The sequence below is a fragment of the Hylobates moloch genome, unplaced genomic scaffold (genome assembly GCF_009828535.3).
Source record: "Hylobates moloch isolate HMO894 unplaced genomic scaffold, HMol_V3 SCAFFOLD_4, whole genome shotgun sequence".
NCBI classification, from domain to species: domain Eukaryota; kingdom Metazoa; phylum Chordata; class Mammalia; order Primates; family Hylobatidae; genus Hylobates; species Hylobates moloch.
In genome coordinates, this window is record NW_026652279.1 from 161,921,769 (window position 1) to 161,948,101 (window position 26,333).

The 26,333-nt window shown below is 37.8% G+C and overlaps 1 protein-coding gene across 6 annotated transcripts in view; it reads right to left on the reverse strand.

Annotated features, from left to right (window-relative positions):
* The window catches only part of NALCN (sodium leak channel, non-selective), a 358,797-nt gene that overhangs the window by 24,862 nt on the left and 307,602 nt on the right, over positions 1–26,333 (reverse strand). For all 6 annotated transcript variants that reach the window (XM_032151251.1, XM_032151250.1, XM_032151248.1 and 3 more), the window contains 12 exons: positions 25,408–25,464; positions 25,044–25,164; positions 24,816–24,947; positions 23,696–23,863; positions 21,281–21,385; positions 16,066–16,172; positions 10,376–10,496; positions 10,193–10,291; positions 4,247–4,340; positions 3,628–3,734; positions 3,346–3,420; positions 2,070–2,189 (listed from right to left, as the gene is read on the reverse strand). In XM_032151251.1, coding sequence (XP_032007142.1) covers positions 2,070–2,189; positions 3,346–3,420; positions 3,628–3,734; positions 4,247–4,340; positions 10,193–10,291; positions 10,376–10,496; positions 16,066–16,172; positions 21,281–21,385; positions 23,696–23,863; positions 24,816–24,947; positions 25,044–25,164; positions 25,408–25,464 — 1,306 coding nt within the window. The remainder of the gene's footprint in view (positions 1–2,069; positions 2,190–3,345; positions 3,421–3,627; positions 3,735–4,246; positions 4,341–10,192; positions 10,292–10,375; positions 10,497–16,065; positions 16,173–21,280; positions 21,386–23,695; positions 23,864–24,815; positions 24,948–25,043; positions 25,165–25,407; positions 25,465–26,333) is intronic.

The window sequence follows — 26,333 nt, forward strand, 5'->3', positions numbered from 1 at the left end:
CTTACTCATCCAAATCTTGTACTATGCTAGTACTATGTATCTATCCTTCTTCCAGCGCTGTCATCTTTCCATCCCAGGAATAGCAACCTGAAATGCCCTCCCCTTATCCTACAGATGGAGCCATCACTCCCTTGGGGATGTCTTCCAAGACCTCTCTGATGAAGCCATCTCCCACTATTATCTAAGTTGTCACAGGAACACAGGCTCTCCTTCATCTCCCTCATCATAGTCATTATACTCATAGATTTGTGAGCAATTGATGACTATCTATCTACTTTTCTAGGATATAAGGTTCACAAGAGCAGCAACTATATTTGTTTTGCTTATTACATTCTTCTCAATTACTAGTACTGTGTCTTGTACTAGGAATTGAGAACCATTTATTGCTGAGAAAATACTTCAGGGTGACTGAGAGCTCACCTAGGCTTCGTTACAGCCCCTGATGCTGAAGGTAACCACTGGTTTAAGGACGCTCACTATGTTCATGAGCACAGCATCTCATATTAAGGCAAGCCCTTTAGGATGTGTAAATGAGTCTTACCCAGCATGTGTCTAACACTAAGGGAATGGGAGAATGGATAGAAGGAAACAGGGAAAAACTGATAATATTCCTTGGGATGAGATCAAGGGTGACTAACAAAAAGAAGGTAATTATAATAATGCCTACAGGCTTGTATAATCTTTCTAGTTCAAGAAAGCCTCAAATATACTATCTCACTTGATCTTCATAATGCCAGAGGGAATAGGTGGATTATGAAGTTATATTGGCCGTTCAGAGCAGGAAACAAAGGATCATTGAAGGCAAATAAATTAGTCAAGGCTGGAAAATGGTGGAACCTAGACTAGGACCCATATCTTCCAGAGCTGTGCTATCCAACATGGTAACCACCAGCCACATGGAACCACATGTGGTCACTGAGCACTTGAAATGTGGCAATTTAAATGAAAAAACGCTGTAAATGTAAAATACATACTCAGCCAAAGACTTCACACAAAGATACCAGGATACAACTTATCTCAATAATTTTATATTGCTTACACATGAAAATAATACCACTTTGGATATAGTAGTTTAGAAAATATAATTATTAAATTGTTAATAATTGTAATTTTATAAATATAATTAAATAATTATATAAATAATTATAATTATATACTAATAATTATAATTATATACTAATAATTAATTATAATTATAGAAATAATCAATTATAATTATATAATTATAATTATATAATTATTAATTAATAAACATTTAATTAATAATTGTATAATTATAATCATATAATTAATAATTATTTAATTATAATTATATGATTATAATTATTAATAATTTAATAGTTATATTTTCTAAACTACTACTTTTTTATTGTGGCTTCTAGAAAATTTTAAGTGATATCTGTGGCCACATTTTATTTTCATTGGACAATATGGCCCTAGATTACAGTTCAGTATACCCATAGCTGCAGATTTTGAGTGGGATCTCGGACTGAACGGAGGGTGAAGGCACTTTAGGTAAAATAGTGAGAATACAGGTGTAGAGATGGAGAATCATATGATTTAGAGAAGTGGAGGCTAAATGTCTTATAGAAAATGAAACAGTGGAAGTACTTGAGAATTACATCGTGAAATACTGATTATAACAAAGTGGAACAAATGCTGTATTTCAGCTGAGAAAACAGGAAAATAGGACTATAGTCTTCTGATACTAGCTTGTGTGAATTTGGACAGTTCTCAATCTCTGTTGCAGTCTTCCTCTTTCTTTCTTGTTTTCCCCTTTGGTAAGATGAGGGGTTAAACCAGAAGATCTTGAAGGTCCTTCTCTTTCTAGCTTGCACCATCTAGGGCTTTGAGGGGCCAGGTTTTGCCTGTGTGAAGAGTGCGGGGGTGTGTACATGTAAACAAAAGCATGTCTAAGAGCCCATCACAGTCAAAGCTGGGCTTTAGGGAGGTCCATCTAACACCTCAGAGCAGGTTGATGTGGAGTAAAATGAGACTGGAAACAGGACTGAGCAGAACTGAACCAAACTGAAATAATCAGCTGAAATCAACTTGACTTCTATGCTTACCAGGAGGGCAAAGTGAAGCACCACCCATACAACGCCAAGCGACGTCACCAGGAGATCGTATCGGTTTCTTCTGCTTTGCCAGAAGCCAGCAGGCGACATTGCTATGATCTTCATGGTAACCTGGAGAAAAGCAAAGAAGAAAATAAACAGAGAGAGTGTTTAGCACATATTTAAATGTATTAACTTGAGATGCATTATGTGTATGTATTTTTTTTCAAATGAAGAAAATTTTAAATTATTTGATGTGGACGCAGTATCTTTTCCATTGAAAATGAGACAAACACTTTAATGCCTTTTGAGGTTTCCTTTTAGGCCATGTGCCTACACTATCTATCTGTCTGTCTATTTATTTATTATTATTTTTTGAGACTGAGTCTCGCTCTGTCACCCAGGCTGGAGTGCAGTGGCACGATCTTGGCTCACTGCAGCCTCTGCCTCCCGGGTTCAAGGGATTCTCCTGCCTCAGCCTCCCGAGTAGCTGAGATTATAGGCATGTGCGACCACTCCTGGCTAATTTTTGTATTTTTAGTAGAGATGGGGTTTCACCACATTGGCCAGGCTGGTCTCAAACTCCTGGCCTCAGGTGATCCACCCACCTCGGCCTCCCAAAGTTCTGGGATTACAGGAGTGAGCCAGCATGCTCAGTTATACTATTTAAAGAACAATTGTAAACAATGTAGTAACTAAAAATAAGAGTTTATTACCAAGATATATGATTTTATTTTTGAAGCTAAGTAGCTTACGAATCTGTGTTCTCTACACTCTTTCCTCTTTGTTTTATGACTAGTTCTGATCATGGGACATTTTTCTTCCTTAAGCAAAAGGCCACAGATTTTGGGAAACATCAACCAGTGTAGGGCAAAATGAGAATCTGCTTGTATTTCAAGGAGATTGCCCTGGAAAGCGATATTATGAGACTCACATGTTCAAATAACCTTGTCTGGGCCAACTTGCTTTGCTTCTCTATTGCAATTTGAGTCAATGAATTATAGTGGCTTGCAGCATTCCCTCTAAATATTAGAACTCGCATAACTAGACAGGCCAATGTTCAGACACAACAATCGACAGCAGCATTTCTGTAGTTAGAAAAATCTGATGGATAAAGTGATGTCTTTGTTCGAGTTAAGCAGAACCGCTTAAGAAGGAAATATCCTAAGGGCAAAGCTTCAAAGGCAATGGAACACAGAAAGGGGAGTAAGTGGCATCAAAGAGGGAGGCTGATTTACTTTAAAACTGTGCACAGATTCCCCCAGAGCTAGCTGACTCATTACAGTACCTCCAGAACAAAGATGAAGGTGAAAACAACTGACATTGTTGCCAAAGGTACGGTCACCGGGTCCTCGACGTCCCACTGCAACAGAAACAGCACAAGAGTCGTTGCCCACGTCCATCGGACACAAACAGGCTTGCCCCTCTTCTGCCCACTTTGCCATGACAGTGAATCTTAATTTTTATACCCAAGAACATAACCGTGAATGCACAGAGCAGCTTGTGATACTCTCGGATGTAGCAGTGAATACAAAATTCATCCCCAGAGTCTTAGGGTGAAACCAAGTACCTTGACAGAGAGCAACACCGACTGGGCCAGGACGAGTAATGCAATTGTCCTCTTAAAAAATGGATGCTGGGTTATGTCATACATTTTAGCTCTAAAACCATCATTATCTAGAAAAGAAAGGTTTGGGCAAGGGCATTTTAGACACAGGTCACATTTACTTTCTTGTCGTTTATTTTCTTAAATGCTTATCTTAAAACCCATTACATTTTTCTCCCCAAGCAGTTCCATCTATTGTGAGGTGTTTTTGCAGCAATGGCTGGCTCTGAATACTTAAAACGACAGTGCATGATGCCGTCTATATTGGAAGGAGAAGTGCATCATTCAATTTCTGTCAGTTTAATACATTTCACTCATATTTTTAAAAGGGGAGCGCAAATATATTTTATTTAAAAATTCATTTTTTCATTAAGGCTCTGTCCGAGAGCACTGAAGCACAGCCTTTGGGTGGTTGATTTTAATAGCCTTATGGAGAGATCTGTGGTTTGGAGCCTGTTTCTGTATTAACTTATGCACAACCTCCCAGCGGCCTCACGATTATTATTTTAATTTAAATCTGAGACTCCTGGGGAATCGTGCACACTAGTGCCCAACATGAATAAAATCAGAGCATCTTGGGTACCCGGGCGAGGTGGGAGATGAAGAGGCTGTGCGATCTTCAGTCGGCTCTTCAGGTCTTCCCATCTTCTCTGATCGACGGTCAGCAAAGCCGTCCCCTTAACAGACAAAAGAAAGCAGGAAAAGGCCTTTTGTCATGTGCTCGCACCAAGAACATGGCAGATGGGGTGCCGAGACAAACAGGACTGATGTGGGGGCTTGCACTGACCATGTTCTTCCAACCATGGTGGTTAGAGAAACATGGTCAGAATGCTCAAAGCTGGTCTTGGGAGGAGTTCCCAAAATGATGACCAGGTGTTTCAGAGAGAATTCAGTAGCCTTCGACTTGTATCTTTGGAGATATGTAATATTCAGGTTTGGGAAAATGTAAAGAGGAGTTTCTACATAATCACATTTCCAAAAAAGGATACTCACTAATAGTAGTTAGTTTCCTTTCATTTCATAGCAGCAAAATTATAGCTTGTCAGTGCTGTGGCTTCTAGTTAAGGGTATGTTGTCTTTCTTTAAAAAATGTCTAATATGTGCAATTGCAAAACTGTTTTTGAGAGATACAAAGTCATAGAGTTTGCATTTTAAGAAATTAGTGCTGTGATAACTGCCTAAATGGAATTACATATTCTGTATAATAGAGTACTTGATTAAAATGCATATGATTAAAATTATATTATATTGTATTGCACTGCACTGCATTATATTTTATCCTAAAAGCAGAAGTGTAATTTTAAAAACTAGACAAAAACCCCACTCTCCCTTTCCTTACCCAGAGCTAACCACTACCCTTCAGGCGTGCATCCTCCTTACTATCTTTTCAGACTTTTGTGCTTATGTATGTATCAATACATAAGAATTTGTTTTGAATTTTTTAATATTTATAGAAATGGTGTCCAACATGTGATTATTTATGCTGTTTCTTTATATCTGCATTGAACAGTATACTTTCCATACAACTAGATTACTAGATCTAATTTGTTTAACTGCTCACAAACACTGTCCACTGTACAAATATCAGAAGTTATTCATTTTAGATTTATGGACTATAACCAATGCTGCAGTAAGCATCCATGTATTGTCTCACAGTAAATATCTATGAGGGTTTCTCCATTGTTAATCTCTAGGAGAAGAATTGATGGGGTCTAGGAATTTAAGCATCTTTACATTTACCAGATGTTGCCAACTTGCTTTCCAAAGAGCCATAACCAAAACAAATTTCCTACCAGCAATATGCAAGTGTTACCATATCCTAATATTCTTGCAATACTTGATATTGCCAGACATTGTAATCTGACCACTTTGATAGGTGTGAAAATGTATCTAATATTGTTTTAATATTAACGAGATTAAACATTTGTATATGTGTAAATGGTGATGCTCGTATCTTCCTATGTGAATTGCCCATTCATATCCTTTGCTCATTTTTGTATTTTGATATTTACTTTTTAATGGTTTGTAGAGATTCTTTATACATGCTGGATACTAATCCTTTATCAATTATGTAAGTTGTACATATTTTCTCTTGGTCTTGGCTTGTATTTTTATTTTGCTTAGAGTGTCTTTTGTCATTCAGAAAATTTTAATTTAAATATAATCGAGTTTATACTTTTTTTCCTTTATAGATTTTACTTGGTGGCTAATGCGATGAAATCCATAACTACTCCAGGGCAAAAAACAAATGCTTACTAGGGGTGGGGAGGGGAACTAGAATAGGGATAGTCAAATGTTGATTAACAGATACGAAAATACAGCTAGACTGGAGGAATAAATTTTAATGTTCCATGGTAATATACGGTGAATCTAATTGACAACAATTAATTGTATATTTTTAAATACCTAGAAGAGAGGATTTTGAATGTTCCCAACACAAAACAGTGATAAATGTTTGAGGTGATGGATATGCTAATTATCCTGATTTGATCATTACATATTATAATACATGAATTGAAATATCACACTGTACCCCATAAATATGTATAATAATTAGGTGCTGATTAAAAATAATAATAAGAGCAAAAACATTATTTGCTGCTTATCTGAAATTCAAATAAAAAATAAATGCTGACACGCTTTAAAAATGGTTTAAATTTTGCTTTTCATATCGAAGTCTTTAATTCATCTGGAATTCATTTTTGAGTATACAGTGAGGTAGAGATCTCAGCATAGCTCTTTACATCAATACAATCAATACCCTCAACACCACTCCTTGTTGGTCTCACCACCCTCTGCACTAATTTGTTGAGCTGCTTCTGTTTTCTACATACAAGGGTCCCTGCTGGGTCTTTCTAGTTTTTTCTGTAAGTCTGATTTTCTATACCTATAACAATACTGACACTGTTTTAATTATTGTAGCTTACTTTATTGTTTTATGTTTTTATTTTTGCTCAACCTTCCTAGAGGTTTATTGACTTGATTTAAAAAAAAACAAAACCCAGCTTTTCTTATTCTTGAACATTATAGAAGCTATACAAGTTTCCTCACTTTCTGTATCATTAATTTCTGTCCTAATCTTTGTTACTTTCTTCCCCCTACTTTATTTGATTTTACTTTATTATAATTTATTGATTTGGATATTTGACATATTAATATTCAACTTGTGATTCTTCTCTAATATATACACTTAAAATGATACTTTTATTTGTAATTACTGATTTACCTCTACCTCATGGGTTTTTGTATATGACACTATAAAATGTTTTGTCTGTAAATATTTTGATTTTCTATTACAATTTCTTCAACTCACAAATTATTTACAGTATTGTCTTAATATTTTCAAATTGTAGAGTTTTTTTTGTTTTTGTTTTCATTATGGTCAGAAAACATTCTTACATTATCAATTCTTTGGTAATTATGGCCCACTGGGAGACACATTTTGTGCTTGAAAATAATGCACGTTCTCAAATTGTTGGAATTAGAGTTTTCCTTATATGTTCATTTGGTTGTGTTTATGGTATCAAATCTCATATTTCCTTTTATTCTTCTCTGAATTATGAGATTTTTTGAGAAATATGTTAGTATCTTTCACTATGATTTTGGATTTTCTAGCTTCTTTTTACAACTTGGTTAATTTTTGCTTTGTACATTTTGGGATTCGGAAGTTCTATATCTTTCTGGTGATTATTTTGTCATTGTTTAATATCATTTATTCCCAATAACAGTGTTTGTTTAAAATTGTTCTTTTCTGATAATCACATGGCTAAACCACTTTTCCCACTAATTGTAAGCAAACACATGTTCTCTGGCCACCATAGATATTAATGTAATTACTTTGTTATACAAAAAAAAAAAATTTTGGAAAGTTGAACTCTGAAAGGATCTAAAAGAATAATAAGCATGGAGGTATCATCTGATCATTAATATATAAAAACTCTGAAAGTTTATTATTGTCAAATTAGGTTAATAAATCAAACACATTGTCTTATAGAGAAATCAGAAAAAAATCTCTATTACTAATATAGACTTGGAACTCTTTAAAGAGGTTCCCATTTTCAAAAGAAGACATATTTTTGCATGATTCTGAATTGTACCCTAAAGATTCCTTCATTTTCTATCTCTATTGTCTCTACATTTGGAAATTTACCTATGTGCCTTTGGGTATGACTATTAAGATGTGTGCTCCATGAGGGCAAATAACTTTTCTGTGTTTAGTGTTTAGGTTAGTCCGCTAGGTCCTCAGTGTCAAAAGCAGCATCTGGCACCTAGTAGATGCTCAAATACATCTGTTGACTGATTGAATAGTATATAAATGCTGTTAGATGGCAACTCATGAGCTGCTTTCTAAAAAAAAAAAAAAAAAAAAACTTGCAGAGAAAGAAACTTTTCTAAAAGGCTCACATAATTTAGCAATTGATATCTCCAATTAACAAATCAAGTTTGTAAAGCTTGGTAATATAATTTCTTGTCAATTTCTCCTTTCTTTAAGTGCCCATTTGAGCTGATAGAACATACGCCCCAGATCCCTCAAACAGGCCACGTTACTCTTTCCTACCCGCAGAACATAAATACAGTGCTGGATGGAGACCTCCCTAGTTATTCTGCTTACCTCAGCCACTTCTCTAAGCTCAAGTGTTGCAATTAATTATACATTTATTTCCAGTTACTGAACATTTTATGTTGTTCTACGTATGTTGCTGAATTGTGAGCTGTGATACGTTCTAATCTTCCTGAAATCAGGTGTCTGCTCAGACGGCTTCTTAACGGTGTTCTGGGCAAGCAGTGCCTAAACTCTCCTGTTAATTGACTGATTAGCTTCTGCTTATATTCTAGAATTCTCAGTGTCTGCTGCATTACATGGCTCAAAGGCATCTAAAAGATCCTTCTTCCTCTTTCTGCTTGGTATTAAACTAAACACTGTAGGGCTCAAAGCATCTCATTAATGAATGTGATAGGAGTGAAATAAGGGGCTGGGTGACACGATCACTACTGTTCTTTCTGTCTCTAACATCCCATGTTTCTGAGGGTCCAAGTAGAGTTGGGGCCCAAAAGAGGAATTTTTAAACCTCACCCTTTGAAAGCCTGAATGAAATGACATGCTCATTAGCCACACATCAAAGGTGTCAATTGACTGGGTAACTGGTACCACACACATTGAGCCTGAGGACAGTGAATGACAGATACAGTCCCATGTGTGGCAACACAAACTGAAGAGCTCTGATGTGAATGCATGGGAATCAGTCCTAGCCATGAATAATATCGAACAGCACGGTGCTTTATGGGCAGATCTAGCTTCAACTTAATGCAGAGTGAAGGTTGACTTTATTTTACTCATGCCTTCGAAGAATCACAGAGCCTGCGGTAATAGGCACCAATTCTGAATTCTGGCCCTGTTTATCACACCTTATAAGCCCCAGACTAGTCATTGCTTTTTCTGCAACCGTGCATTTGAGAGTTGTGAGAATTGATTGAATATGTAAAATCTTAGTACACAGTGTGTGCTCAAAAACTGCATGCATTTCCCTTACTATGATTCCAAAGACTGCCTCTCAAACAATAGAGGGCATAGCAGAAGTGCCTAGAGGAGCAAGCCCCTCTCCAAGGAGTGCTAATAGAATGTTCTTCCCCAAACTCACACTTTGATAGGAAACTACATTGTCGTTTTCCCATTTGTGAGCCTTTGTTCTAAATCATTAGAGCTGTTACAAACTCAACAGGCTTCCTGAGTTCACACAGTATGTCAAGTTCATATGAAATTAGAAAATCTTTTTTTCTTTTTTTTTTTTTTGAGTCTCACTCTGTTGCTCAGGCTGGATGCAGTGGCATGATCTCGGCTCACTGCAACCTCCGCCTTCTAGGTTCAAACGATTCTCTTGCCTCAGCCAAACCCAGTAGCTAGGATTACAGGGATGCGCCACCACGCCCGGCTAATTTTTGTATTTTTAGTAGAGATGGGGTTTCATCATGTTGGCCAGGCTGGTCTTGAACTCCTGACCTCAAGTGATCCACCTGCCTTGGCCTCCCAAAGTGCTGGGATTACAGGTGTGAGCCACCATGCCCTGCCACAAAATCTTTTTATTCTGTGATTTAGGATTTTACATTTTCTACCAGACTCCCCTCACCCCCATCAAAATTCTGAGTTCACCTACTGAGTTACACAGAAGCATACAATCTACATTTAGTGAAAGTAATATTACCTGTAATTAGCGAATCACTTTCATCTATTGTATTTTAATAACTTGCTGCACATCTTTTCAATTTGAACAATAGGAGATGCGCCTCTCAGTTGTCAGTGAATTAATGACACTGTTACCAAAAGGGTAAATTTAGCAAGAGAACTGTACTCTTAAATAATGTGTCTGAAAAGCAGCAATGAGGTAGCTTGTAAAACAGTTATAGAGATTATTTACACCAGTCACATTACAGCTTAACACGGCTTCATGCCGTGTGTGAAAAGAAAAAAATAGCTCAAAGTGAGCGGCTAGAAAAGGCTAAACCCTGTGGTATCCAAACCAAAAATTCTTACCTTGTTTTCATTGAAATTAGCAATAACTACTCCAACAAAAAGGGTCAGTCCAATCATGCAACCCAGGAATACAAAAACATGAATATAGATTCCATGGATCTGCATAAAGGAAAATACGGTTATTCATCAAAACAAATGAAAGCTGCTCTTGAAGTGTTCAAAGGATTCGATGTGCTCGCTTACCGGCCCCACACGATGAATAATAACATCTCTCACTTCCACCCAGCCTTTCAAGGAGAGAACTTCAAACAATGCCAGCATAGCGTTTCCCACATTGTCGAAATTAAAGTTCCGAGGATTCGCCCTGCAATTCCAATACAGGAATGTTCTGTGAAATTCCAATAAGCAGCACTGGAAGGCAAATATCTGTAGCCCTTTCCAGTCATGGGTGTGGGATATGTATGTGTATGTGTGTATATATACACACACATATACACACACACACGTGTGTATATGTATACACACACATTTTTACGCTATATGGCATTCATTTGCTAAATAATAACAATGCATCAATGTGCTATAATTGAGTGTGTTCATTAGGTAATGATGGGGTGATCTCAATGTAAAACAGCTCTAGTTCTAGCTGGAGAGGTTCTGCAACATTTCTACCTCATCCTGATTACCCTGAGGACTGGACAGATGATTTTATCGATTTGCACAAAGAAGCAATGGATTTTGGATGTGGATTTTGAAATAGTTTTGTAATTGAAAACCCTTCTGAAGGCATAAATTACAATTGCCTGTGTTAGTATAGAAAGTGTAGAGTAGAATTTAGTCACTTTATTTCACTTTGTGTCATCATGGTGAACACAGGGCTGTAAAGTAGTGATGCACTTAGAGGTCACTGAGACGGCAAGAGGTGTTTGCTTGTAGTATGTATTTTTCCAAATTCCTCTCTTCCGGTTGGATTGTTTTTCTTATTAACTCTGAGTCTTTTCAGTGGACTCTTAGTCTGGTCCCCTTTGTGGGTGGCATGCTTTCTGCCTCCACCGCTGATTCCTAATTCCTGAAACTCATTGGCTTCTTCATTTTCTTTTTTCTTATAGATTCGGGGGGTACACGTGCAGGCTTGTTACATGGATGTATTGCCTAATGCTGGTGTTTGAGCTTCTAATGAACCCATTACTCAGACAGTGCACGCAGAATCTAACAGGTAATTTTTCCAACCTATGCCCTCCTTTCTTCCTCCTCTCGTTTGAAGTCCCCACTGTCTGACGTTTCCATCTTTATATCGAGGTGTACCCACTGTTTAGCTCCCACTTCTGTGGGGGCCAGGGATGTCTCATTTCTTGTTCTTTTAACATGGTTATACTTTTCTCTTCCCACTTATAAAAGTGATCCTTTTTACTAGATTGCATCTTCTTTGTTATGGTTCTTAGCTAACATTTTTGTTGTTAATAGAAGAAGCTTTCAGTGGTTTTTCCCCCTCTTTCCTTCTTATTAGAGGCTAATTTTAAATAATTAAGATTTTGACAACCAAACACTGGAAAACCATGGACTATATTTCCTGAATTTAATGAAGAACTGAGCTCCGGACTACTGACTAGAGTAGGCCCCTTGGAGCCTATTTAAATTATATTTTGATCATTTTTTCCCCCTGCTAGCTCATTTCTCAAAATTTAACCCTCATGACAGGCAACGCTCTGGGGAAAATCTGGTTCTGTACTTTTCTACCATCTTTTATGTTTTTTAAACTATAGAGACAATCACAAGATGTGCCTTCATAAGTGTTTTGAATATTAAATAGATGAGGATATAAGAAGAAAACATTAAACTGAAACTGATTTACTCTTAAGGGCTTAGGGCTGATTAGTGGAGATGGTCTTTAATGTAGTGCAAAAGCCCCACTCAGAAATGCATATTTTGGAATTCTGCTTTATATTTTTTTATGCGTGAAAGTACAAATATATTCTTTTGGATGCTTCCAACAATCTTTCCTTTGGGATGTTTCCACTAAATTTCATATATTTTACAGTAGACAGAAGTTATAAGGATTCTACAGATGCCAGTTTGCTTGAATAAGGATTTTTTAAAACCAAGTGAACCAGTTCTCAGAGCCGATGTTGGACTTCCTTACCTGCTCATTTTCTTTTGTAGAAGTGCTTTCTTAGCTAAATTTGCAACAACTGAAACTACTGTTATCTTCTATATCTTCTAGAAGTTAGAATATGTGAAAAATATTCTAACTAAACCAAGAAAAACAAAATGTAGCATCAAAGACTTCAATAGTTAGAAGAATTTATCACATTTAAAAAGATAAGTCTTTTTCAGTTTTAATCATGTAAGGTGTTTTCTTATGCTTTCTTCATGCTAGCAAAGTTGCAAAGTTTGAAACTTTACCTGTAACTACGGAGTCCTTCAATAAATCCCAAATGTCATCTATTATTGTCATTTTTACCTGCTACCCTTCCTTGAATTGAAAAGGTTGTCATTTTTTCTGGTTAATTTGTGAAATATTGTAATCTTGCCTGTCCAATTCAGAAAACTAAGACATTAGATCTGACCACATAATTTTGTCAGTTTTTTACCTCCCAGAGGAGGTGCTCCACGGCTCCCCAAGATCATGGTAGGGAGAGCTGCTCTTCCCTTGGGGAACATGGGGGCACCCTGAAGACGTGACTGAGCCTCTGCCCTTGGATGTGGAAATGCAGAAAAAGACTTTGTCCAAAAACAGCATGCTGTATCTTACACAACCATCTCTAAATAAATCAGAAACGTCGTACTTCCTACAGCACCCCAACCCTTTTTGCCTTGAGCTGTGGGCATAGAGTTGCCTTAACTTGTAATACCAAACCTATGCCTAGACTTTCCTCCGCACCTGCCTCTGACCCTGCCCCCTTCACCTGGCTAGTTCCTATTGGTTGTCCTTCAAAGGTAACCAGTGTGTCTTCTCATCTGGTCCTTCTCTTTGGCCCTGCATAGTTGGGGTTAGGTGCTTCTCCTGTGTGTCCACTGTACCCTTAGCCTTTCTGTAGGAGTCAGAGGCAGGTATACCATGAAGCCAAAGAAACCTAAGGGGTAGGACCCCTCTTTTGTACAGGCCCTTCCAAGACCCTGGTACCCCAAATTGTTTGGGCCTTAAACCCTATAAAACCTGATCACCTTCTGCCTAGAACGTATCACAGTGTAGCTTAACAGTACATGGAGATGAGTTTCGGGTGAGCCAGAGGTAAGCTTAGGGGCTTATCTGTGCAGCATTAAAGCCCTTAGCATATTATATAAAATTATTTGTAATTTTATTTTCTGTTTCCCACTGGACTTTAAGCTCCTAAGGGGTAGGGGCCACAGCTTATTCAGGGCCTTACCACAGTGACGAGCACACTACCTGGTGAAGAGCAAGCACTCAATAAATACATTTATTATAAGCCTGAATACTTTGTTGGTTTTTCTCCCATGCATGCCATTTTCCTATATTCCAGACTTCTTCTTAAAATAAATCACACCATATTTATAATCTATGATATGTTTAATCCTTTTTACTGAGGTGACTCATCAAGTCTGAGTGATTCAGAAGAAAGTACATCTATTAATCTGAAGAGAGAATATTGAAACTAGACTGTCTCCTGAATTAGTGCATATTTATGTCCTAATTACCAAAGCATTCCTCTAGATGTATTCCTAGATATGTTATTTTCTTAATCATAACTTAGCCAATATAAAATTACAAAATTTCAGCTTCTAACTCTTGATTAGCTTACTAAAGAAGGAAAGTGTAAAAAGTTATCATGGTTACAGATGACATTTATTAGATCAAAGGTGTCTATTTCACTACAATCCAAGTCACATTATCCTGGAGAAATGAACAAGAGCAATTGTGATGATGTTCAAGGAATGCCTGGCTATTTGCTTATGCTTCCAGAATGGCATTGCCTTTGAAACCCCTAATAATACCTTCCATAAAATATTGCATTTAAATTAACTTTGATTTAAAAATCCCATGTAGCTTGTTTTATGGAATAGGTTGAGTGCATAGGGCACAACTGGCAGGTTTACTTTTCTCCAAACATTTCCTTCAAGTGTGTTCCAGCTCCCTTTCTGAATTCTTGCGGAGGTCCCAGAGCTTTTCGGTTATTTTCAGTCATTCAGTTTTACATCCAACTGATCCTATAACTCATATAACAATCCCATCCTTAGCAGCTCAAGGACCCCGGTTTGAGGAAAGGAAGAAAAGCTGGCCACTTCCTTCACTTCCACTCCCCCTCTTCAGGCCACCACGAGATTCTCACATGATTGAGGTGGGATGTCATTGAAAGGAATGGAGGAATGGAGTTAAAGTCTTGTGCATCTGATACAACTGGATTCTGGCCATAGGTGTTCAAGAGCTTGAACTCCCTCTCCAGCCCAGGAGTGCCTCATTGCACCTTTCCTCCTGTGAGTGTGCAGTCTCTGGGTGATTCTCAAGTCTGGCTCCTGGAAACACACCTACGGACCCTTTGGATGGGGGTACCCTTTCCCAGCACAAAGCCCTTTGCGGCAAGGTTCAAGAGGACTCAGATGATGCGGCCCTAGGCAGTGACTACTGGGCTCTCCAAGAACACCAGATAACCCTGCTCTCCAGGTAGTGATGAGCAGCCTGGCCACAAGAGTCTCTCTTCTTGCCCTGCCCATCTCTGATGTTAAGTGATCCCTCTGGGTACCTCACTTGGCAGAGGTGGGAGGCACCCTCCACCTTTCTCTATAGTGAAGGAAATGAAATGCCCCAGTGTTCTCTATTCCTGACTACATTTACTTCCATATTATCTTTGAATGAATAAAAATTAATAAATTATAACATAAATAACTTTATGCTATAATTAATTTTTGTCTCATGGAAGAAAATTTTTATGCTCCTTTAATTTTTATTTCAACGGAAAATGGACAGCTGTTCTAGTCAGCAGTGGGGCCAGGATATTCTCATGTCTCACATTCCTCTCTCTCCAAGCTGAGGCCACATACCCCAAATGAACCCTTTTTTTTAGTTCTTGGATATTTTAAAAAATAAAAACCTAATATGCATTCTATTGGATTATGTATAAAAGCGAATTTCATATTAGAAAAATGCCGAAGAAAGGTAACAGTGAGTGCTAGGGTACAGCTGGGTGAAATGCTGTTTTTATTAAAGAGTTTTGACATTTAGAAAAGAACATCAATTGTGATAAAAGCAGAGGTGCTGTGCCTCAGTTGTTATTCTTACACATTTTATAAAAGAAAATTTAAAAAACAGATAACAATTTTAAAGGACAAATGAAGGTGACAGAACACTCAGTTCACCAATGACACAGACTGAGAGATCCACTCATGGTCATTAATAAAATAAGAAAGAAGGTACTAGGTATTTCTAGCTTTGATCTAAGTGCTTTGAAAACTCAATTTAAAGAAAAAGGAATATTAAAGGGAAAGTTAGAAGTAATCAACTGTGTTACTGATTATTCCTCTCTAGTCTTTCAATAATGGAAATCCTTCAGTGTAAATGGGTTTTAAAATGGAAATAGCTTTATGATTTAGGGTTCTATTATGAGGACATCAGTTCCTCCTTTAAAGATATAAACTCAGGATAAGTTTAGTTTTAATTTGACAGAAAATCCTTTCTTAAGCCTAATTTTTCAAGCCATTTGAATCCAGATACATATTTTTGAAGTCTTAGAAAAATACTGAGATAATATTTCTCTAGTTTCATGAAGCTATGTAGAACTCATTGTACTACTTGCTCTCTTATTTTTTTACCTTATTTCTATCTTCCAATATAATCTAGTGCTTCGCCCTGTATGACTTAAGATCCTTTTAACAACTCTAGCAAAACTACTTTCAGTTACATGCCATATTATACTTATTTAAAACCTTATATTGACAAACACACCATTCTTCAGAATTTTTTTTAATGATATACTTACCAAACACGGGGTACCCAAAATCCAGGTTTTTTCTCTCCAGGCCTCAATTTTAAATTTAAGTTCTTTGACACACTGACATTAATTCTGAATATGCCATTGCAGTCTTCCTAAAGTAGAAAAACAAGGGGAGAGGGGGAACCTGGTTAGAAAATGAACTCAGAAAAGATAAAGGATAGGAAGCTCTTCTCTCACGGAATCCCAAAAGCCCTTTATCTAACAATAGTGATGTGGACAGCTACCCAGCAAATAGTAACAAAGACTTTGGAGACAGGCAGTTAAAAGTTGATGCTGAGAATATTAGTTAAATGGGCAAAGGACCTGAGTAGACATTTCTCCAAGGAAGATATGCAAATGGCCAAAAAGCACACGACAAGATGCTCAGTATCACGTGCCATCTGCCATCAGGAAAATGCAAATCAAAACCATAATGAGATATCACCTCATACCCACTAAGAAAGCCATAACAAAAGGTCAGATAACAACAAGCATTGGCGAGGATGTGGAGGAATCGCAGTCCTCATACTGGAACCCTTACATACTGGTGGGGATGTAGAATGGTGCAGCCACTTTGGGAAACAGTCTAGCAGGTCCTCAAACCACTAACAGAGTTACCACATGAGCCAGCAACTCCACTCCTAGGTAGAAGTGAAATGAAGAGAAATGAAAATGTATGTCCCTATAGACACTTGTACAAAATGTTTATATAAGCATTATTCACAATAGCCAAAAGGTGGAAACAATCCAGATGTCCATTTTTGAACAAATAGATAAACAAAATGTGGTCCAACCACACAAGTGAATATTATTCAGCCGTAGGAAGGGATGAAGTCCTGACACCTGCTACAACATGGATGATCCTTGAAAATATTATGCTAATTGAGAAAAAAGTCACAAAAGACCATATGTTATGATTTTATTCATATAAAAGTCCAGAACAGTGAACTCTATAGAGACAAAAAGAATATTAGCTGTTGTTTAGGGCTTGAGGTGGAGGCTAAAGGGATGAGGGTAACAGTTAAGAGATACAGGGTTTCTTTACAAGGAGATACAAATGTTCTAAAAGTGGCTGTCGTGTATACAATTCTGTGAATATGCTAAAAAACCATTGAATTGAACACTTGAAGTGGGTGTATTGTGTGGTATGTGGATTATATCTCAATAAAGGTGTTAAAAGGGTTTTAAAAATTAAACATCTATAGGCAGTTTTTGACTCATTTCCTATTCTCCCTTTGGTTATTTTTGTTTATTTGGCTATGATGGTCATATTTTGAACCTAAATCTCTTTTCTGGGTTCAAGGTGTAGATGGTAAAATTCTTGATCACTGTTTGAATATTTCAACAGAAATTCCATTTTAATCTGCTTAACATCCTCTTTGACCTTAAACCATGTCTCCTCTTGGCCTCCTCCTTTCTGTCCCTGGACCAGCATCTTGGCAGCAGCCCAGCATCAAGCTTAGGGTTCCCTGGGCTTTCCCTGTCCTTTCTGGCCCACGTCTCCATTCTTACTACAATGAGTTTAGTAATGACAACGTTACTTCTTTCCGGATTACCAGCACGACTCTTTAAAATAAGAACATTTTAATGCAAACAACACATCTTTAATTTATAAAGCCTGGACAAATAAAAGGAAGAAAACTTACCTACAATTGCCCACAGACAAACACAATGAAAGTTTTGGGATATACCCTTCCAGTCTTTTTTCCTATACGTATCTGAGCTCATAAAGTTTATATTCTTCCATCGCCCACCTTCTTCAGCTAAAACTATATTGCGATTATCTTTCCATAACCATACCTTTGTATGTAGAACATTATTTGAAAAGGCTGTGTTGTAGTGTATTGTATAAAGGTCCCTTGACATATTCGGCCTCACTGCCTTTTCCAATTTGTCTTCCTGAACCCACCTGAGCCCACCTTTGATTGCATGAAGCAGTCTGGTATCTTGGTGAAAAGCCAGGGTGCCTGGACACTAGTTCCCTGCTTCTCCACTTATTAGGTGGGTGACCTTGGACAAATTATTTCATCTTTCTACACCTGTTTTCCTCATTAGGAATGGATATCCTCATTAGGATATGGGTAACAAAAACAGCACTAGGAATGGTGCTTTGTACTTTGTGGGCACTAGGATGTGTCTGATTCCTCTTCTTACCAACATTTTGTGGTTTCTCACTTCTCATCAATGAAATTCCAAACCCCTTAGCCAGGCATTTCAGGTGCTTGAGGATCTCCCCCTAACTTACATTTCTAGCCTTGTTTTTCAGTTTTTTCCTACGTGGGCGGGTATGAAATTAACACTCACTATTGAGACTGGGTTAGGTACTTTGCATAAACAAGCTAATCTAATCTTCATAATATCATTGTGTGAGAAGCATTCCAGGAGGAAATAGTTTCCAGAAGGATTAAGTGACCAGACCAGGCCATCACCTCTCCTAAAGTAGGATTCCCATCTCAGAGGCTGTGATTTCGAAGCCCGTGCTCCTTCCTCCTTGTTCGGTTCCTGCCTCCACACTGTGACTCTTCTTTACATGCTTTGTGTCCTTCTTCACTGCTTGCTCTCCTTGGAAGGTCCTTTCCTGCTCATCTCAAATCTCATCTCCTCCCTGAAGCCCTCCCAGTATAGTACTCCCAGTTGGAAGCACAATTTCCCATGCTGACATCATAGATTGCATGTTATTTCTGCTTCTCATAGGCTTTTGAAAACTGCTGACTTTATATTACTGTTGCTTGAACATGAAACACATTCTGATTGGACAGAAAATGCCGCAAAACAGAAGCAAGGACCTCCTAATGTTTCCATTCCACATTTCATTTCACCTATCACAGTGCCTTGGACACAACTGACATTTAATGATTATTTGTCAAAAGGTGTCCTCAGCGTTTGTTTACAGGGTTTTGGTGACTAAGTCCTAGGCTCCATATCTATATCTATATTGATCTCATGACATCTGTTGAGTTTTAAGAAAACAAACAAAGGAGCAGAGGGAGGAAGTGCTCAGCCTCATACAAGAAAACATGTTTTCCCAACTGGAAACTATGGACGCAGCAACTCAAGCTTCATTGTCTTTAACAGGAACTGTGTGTGATCTAAATGTTGGTGTATCTACTTTACCCTTTTCTTTGGATTTATCTGTTCTTTTAGTAAGATGGGCTGAAGTTCTCCGATAGAACTGACGTCACCTTCACTCATACGGCATTCTTGGCCTTGGCCTCTTATGTTTGGATTTGAGAAGACAAAAAGACTCAAGCCCCGTCTCGTCGTGCCAATTTCTTTTCAATCATTCTGCTTGGTGCTGGTGTTCTCCGTGATGGCTAAGTCTCCTTAGGCTTTCCATCTGAGCCTCGCACAGACCTCACTGCTCTAGGAAACAGGATAAATGCATCATGAAATGTGTGTCTATGCTCATCTGCTGGCTGCTGTCACCATCAATCTTCAGCTTTGGCCAGGTATGAGTAGATAATGTAAAATCACCATGCTCTTAGGCCACTGTTAATATACTGAGTCATCCAAGATTCCTAGCAGGCTTCATCCTGAAGTGTTGTTATTATCTTTCTGGCCTCTGTTCGGTGTGGATCGAAAATCACTCTTCTTTCCACACACAAGCTTGTGGATGAATGCGTCAGGTCTCTGTCACTTTCTTTATCAGCTAATTTGATACAGCATGACCGTCAGGCCACATTCCTTGTTCTGTCTTCTCAGGTGTATCAAAGCTCCTGGAATGTCTCTCCCAGTCTGGCCTTTGTTTCAAATTCTCATTATTAATATAATTTATAATGTATTTTGGCTGAACAAAGATGTTACCTGTATTTTGTAACAATTAGAGAACAATTTGTGTCATTTAAAATCTATACTAGATAGCAATATTTGCTAGAAATATATAATGTAGTTCAATTCAGGTCTAGTAGGCCTTTTGAAGATACACATTTAGGAACTAAGGCATCATTTTATTGGGATCAAAGAGAAAATACTTTTCTAGTTTATACACCAGCAGTAGTTGGGGTTTACTTTATTAATCTATTTGTAACATAAGAATCTTAAGAGAATGGGACACTTTATGATATTGCAAAAATTGTCTAATTATTAACCAAATTGTGTCCCCCTCTTTTTTTTTTTTCTGGAGCACACAACTAAATTCCAGCCCCCCCTTGCAGTATCTCTGCTCTTTACAGATGAATGTGGGTAGAGCGGATTCTCCCACAGCCCACTGAGATGGAGATGGCTCTCCACTCTCATCTCCAGCTCATTGAAGAAGGCTCTGAAGACATGGCAAAGGGTGGTGGCACAGGATAGAAAGCATGTGAGTCCCTGAGTGGTCATTTAGAGGAGAGCTGTATATATCATATATATTGCAAATGTATATATTGCAACTGATCCAAGATGCAATATATACATTTCATTATGTGAAGCTACTGAAATATTGGGCTTGTTACAGCAGCTAGCCTCCCCTTATAACCAATGACTGAAGAAAGAGGAAGAAACGCCGTAGTGCAAGTATTCAAGTTTGGGTCTTTGTGGAGGTCCTTGTTGGTTGTCATAAAGAGGGAGATTCTGGGCAGCTAGAGCTAATGTAAAGGCACTGGCTTTCTAATGGGGAGAAAGCTGAGAGTGGGGAAGCAATAAAAAGTGGTGAGAACCAAACGCTGCTTCTTGGATATTTTTGCACGGGGCTGTTTGCTGATATGAGTCTTATGTGGCAATAAAGGAAGGATCAAGTTAGCTAAGACCTCAAGGGAAAGTATCCGAAGCTCACAGCTATAAACAGCTGGAATCTTGGGTGACCACGCTCAAGTTGTCAACAGTGGGTTGACACTGGAATAGGAGGGAAGAGTGACATTCTCTGAGGTGTGCTTTTCATCTTATCAACCTTTCTAGCCAGAAGAGACATATTGCATGCTTAAGCAAAAACGTTGTGGGAAGAGAATTCTTAGAGTTTTATAGGGAGTTCTTAAACTAGGCTTGTCAGCCACTGGTACCACATGCTTGCCAAGGGAGTGTAAATTACCTTATTATTATTATTATTTTTCTTTTTAGGGACATGGTCTCTCGTTCTGTTGCCCAGGTTGGAGTACAGTGGTGCGATCATAGCTCACTGCAACCTTGACCTCCTGAGTTCAAGTAATCTTCCCTCCTTGGCATTCCAAAGTGCTAGGATTATAGGCACATGCCACCACACTTGGCCCTTAATTTTTATTTCAAAAGACAGAAAGGTACATCTTACCCTTCTAATAATGTTGGGATCATTGCACTTGGCCAGTTTTCCAGCAAAAAGCTGAACTCCAAAGCTTGCAAAAACGAGCATTAATGTCAGCAAAAGAATGGAGACCTGAAAGAAATTGATGAAATGTTGAATCTCTTATTAAAGACTGAATATTACGTTTGGTTTAAACAGTGACATAAACAGGAATTTTAAGATAACATTGTATAAAAATCATGGGTTTTTGATGATATATTTTAACTTCTCCACCATAGGTCACACAATTAGCCTTACTGGAAGGTCAAAAGGAGAAAATTAACAAGCTTTGAATTTTTTAAATGGAAACATGAATTTCATGTAAGAAAATGGAATAAGGTATTTTTGATATGACTTGAACTTTTCTGACTTTAAAATCAACACCTTGATCTTTTTTATTTAATGGAACAAAGGAAAAAAACTTTAAATAATTATATTTTGTCTATTTTTTCCCAAATGGATTTATACATATATATTTATATATAATATATATATTATATACTTATATAATATATTTTATATATATATATTTTTTATATATTATATATAGTGTCACTCTGTCACCCAGGGTGGAGTGCAATGGTGCAATCTCGGCTCACTGCAACCTCCACCTCCTGGGTTCAAGCAATTCTACTGCCTCAGCCTCCCAAGTAGCTGGGACTACAGGCACACGCCACCACGCTCTGCTAATTTTTATATTTTTAGTAGAGACAGGGTTTCACCATATCGGTCAGGCTGGTCTTGAACTCCTGACCTCAGGCAATCCACCCGCCTGGGCCTCCCAAAGTGCTGGGATTACAGGCGTGAGCCACTGTGCCCGGCCTGGATTCATGTTTTTTTTAGCAGAGCAAAAATGAGCGGGACAGTGGCTTAGCTGTCTTGTAATCGTGAAGGTGTGCATTAGGAGAATGTTCTATGCACAGAGGAAAGGAGAGAATTCAGTACTGAAGAGCAAATCTGTTAATTAACTCATGCTCCCTCTGCTGGCTGACTTCTTTGGTCCAGCAGAGAAGAGTGGCAGAGGGTAAAATACGGAACAAGTGAACTGCACCGGTTGAATAACCTAAACATATACCTAAGTGTACTAAAATCACACTGACCACCATTAGAGAAAGACACAAATTCTCCTCTAAAATTTATTATTGATCAAAAGATTCATATACATTAGTGGTCAGGTGATATTTTCTTTTAATTCCAGCTGTGTGAAGAGCCACCGTTTCATGGCTTTGCATAAAGAAAACAAGAATTTTTAAACCCATGTTAAAAAAAAAAATCAGCAATTGGGAGGCCGAGGTGGGTGGATCTCCTGAAGCCAGGAGTTCGAGAGCAGCCTGGGTAATGTAGTACAGCCCTGTGTCTACTAAAATACAAAAAATTAACTGGGAGTGGTGGCACATGCCTGTAGTCTCAGCTACTTGGGAGGCTGAGGCATGAGAATCTCTTGAACCCAGAAGGCGGAAGTTGCAGTGAGCTGAGATTGTGCCATTGCACTCCAGCCTGGGTGACAGAGCAAGACTCTGTCTCAAGAAAAAAAAAGTCAGTAATGATATACCTCTAGTAACATCACAATCTATCTTTAAAATGCATTTGTATCAACTACAACTACAGCTGTTTTCTCATCACAGGTATGTCTCTAGAAAGCAAGATACAAAACAAGCCTACATAAATTAATTTATGCCTCTCATGCACAAGCAGACCTCATCGATAATAAAAAAATCTTTTGATCACTGTTTTGTAAGGCAAAGATCTTTCTGTAACAGATTGTGAACAATGAGCCTCTTTCTTGTTGTTTTATCTCCGACCTTGTTTTCAGAAGACCCTAAATCAATGTTTGCCCAGCTAAAAAGTACGTTTTGCCCCCTCGATCATCTTTGTAATCACTCATTACTGCAATGCTGAAGTTACTTAAAGTGGGTTATACCTGTATGTTGCATTTTTAAAGTTGTTTTATGTTAACACTCCTGAGATCTAGAGACAAATTCTGTGCTATATTATTTCAGGAACACACAGAATGAGATTAGGAGCCCAAATGCATGAATTCCTAATCCCATTTGTGGAGTACACGGTGTTGAATCTTCTTATCCTTCATTTTCAGATGGGAGGAAACTAAAACCCAGAGTAGAAATTAGAGTCAAGAGGTTAGTACTGAAAGAGTCAGCAGATACGAACTCTTTCAAATCTCAGAGTGCTTCTCTTTAGGTGAATTAAATAAACTCATATGCCAGAAGCGCCCATGAGTAAAGTGTTTGAAGGTGCATTGTGTTTTGTTAGTGCCTCTATTACCCTCTGGCAATAACCAAAACTATTGAATTGACCTTGATAAGCAAGACTCACTTTTTCCCTCATTAGCTATATTAGAGCTGGACTACTGTGAACTGGAATCAAAGGATAATTCTAACATACCAAAAATATTTCCTTGAAGCCGCTGAAAAGTTCCCGAACAACTTTCCTCATCTGGGGCACCAGTTTGAATATGCGCAGAGGTCTCAGGCACCGAAGGACCATTAGGAGCTGAGCTCCCGATTCAGCAGGTACATTTTGAGGCATCCAACAAAGAAATATCAAGCTCACCTAAAGCGGAAAAAACAATCTCTGGAATTTATACAATTCATCCCCTACTATTTACATTTTCTGACAGCCAACTGGCCACAACTTTTCCTTTAGCAGAGATTCCACTCACTGGTTGTACGTGCAATCTGTTAACTTTAAACAACAAACCTCATCTAGAAGGAAAGTCATCATGTGTATGCAGGAAAGAAATGGGGGTGTCCACACCGTGTGTGTGTGTGTGTGTGTGTGTGTGCGTGTACACACATCAGTGCATTCTGCGTCTTCTTTTAACTTACTACTCTGGAGGGTCTGCTGATGTTGATATGGCTGGAATTCCTTTTATCAAGGTTACTGCTATTTTATTAATGATCTGCAACATGCTACTTGTTAATGATCACAATCTTTGTTGTCTCTGCAAAGACATTGATTTCGTGCCTCCTCGGACATACAGGAAAAATAAAAAATTCTCTGAGCCCATTTTTATGGTTTTCCAGCGAGTTTTACCGGACAGTTGAATGGGCACCTGCTATAGCCAGGTATTTTATGCATTGGAATCAGGAGAGAGATACAATCACAATCACTTTAGTTTGCTTTCAACAATAAGGGGCTCATAATCAATAACATGGTTTATATGAGGCAAACTTTTTTTTTTAGTATAGAAGCCATAAGATTTGTGGGATGCAAACTAGATTTGCCATGTTAGACCTTGTTAATGTATGTCTCATTCATACATAAAATTGTGATTAGTGTATTTGAACAATATAACTATCCATAGATATTTATGATGCTCTTAATTTAGATTTTACATGCATGGCCCTTATTTGCATATAATGAACTACTCTAGAGTCCATTTAAGAATTCAATTAGGGAATCTAAACCTCTGTGACTCATACCTCTTGCGCTTATACCAAGAAATGCAGGAGATTTTACAAAACCATTACATTTTTCATTTAGGAAATAAGCAAAGACTTACAAGATATATAAATATATCCATTACTCCACCGAAGTCCCTGATGACAGCAGTTGGAGTGAAAAATAAGCCATCTGCCATAATCTTCAGATTAAGCTCAATGCTCATGAATATCACAAACACATACTCAGCAATCTGAAATGGGCAAAAGGCAGTTTGGTTACAATGAACGGAAAAACAGCAGGTCAGTATTTTACCTCCTAGTTGTAAACTGAGATTTAGCAGCGGTACCTGCAAAGTAGGTGCATGCATGACTCTTCGAAACGGGGACTCAAACATCATGGAAATGCAAGAACAGATGGTTACGATGATCATGACCCAGTCCAGGTAAGTGACCAATCCCAGCAAATCACTGCCAAAGACCAAACAAAATTGAGAAACATAAAGGTTCCAGGAAAGGCTTCTAAGAGTCAGAGATGATGGCTTCTGTGGCTCTATCAACATGACTGGTATTTTAAAAACATCATTCCCCAATCATCTATTTCATAGCACTATATAGCAAGAAAATAAAAGAGAATTTTAATCTCTGTATGCAGCATAAAATAGTACATGAAAACTTCAAATGTGCATGGAAAATGAAGTTTGTAATGCTTACTAAAGTTGATGGTACTTTGTATTTTTCACAGCTCCTGTGACAGGGTCTGTTTTGGATCTGTAAGAGAACACATATATAAAATTCTGCAACATAGCAAGCATGTTTTAACTTGCTAAAAATCATATTTGCAAATATCTCATCTACCTAAAATCTCTTTTACATCCTCTACACAGTGTCCATTATAAAATATGTTAACTGTAGGTGACTCTGGAGGTCAGAGAACATTGATGAATGAAAAAATCCAAAGAATTTGCAGTTGATGCTTATGAAAATGAAGTTTTATATTTATCAAAATACTTGATTTTAGACGTTGTGACTTCGTTCAGAATTTTCTGACATGGATAGTACAAAATTAAATTTTGACTTTCATTTAAAAATACTCATTTAAAATCTTTGCCTTAATAGTTCAAGAATGTTCTTCAAAATTATTTAATTAAATACTCTGTAATTTAAATAGACTTCTTCCCCTGCATTTAACTGTGATATTGGAGAACGATTTATTTAGAATTTCTTGGGAGGGCAATTCATTGTTTTTACTTTCAAGAAGCTGGTGAGCACTGTCACTGAGATTCCTTACAGTCTTTGTGTATGTGTCCCCAATTACAACAGAGTCTTCATCAATTGTATTCAACATCAGCTGCATTGCTGATAAAAGGGAAATTACACCACACTAAGTGAAGTGGAGAATTAGCCATGAGATGTTAAGGTGCAGGCAGCCAACAGGATAATTCAAGATTAAAAAAACCTACTTCGACAACTGATCAAATTAATCTCTAAAATGGCATTTTCTTCCTTTGCTTTGAGAACTCATGGAAGATTTTAATAATTATGACTCAGTTGCTTTAAATTGTGAAAGTCTTTATAGAACAGCAGAAAGAACAATAGTCTGGCAATCAAGAGAGAGCCAGGTAGTAGCTGGGTCCTTG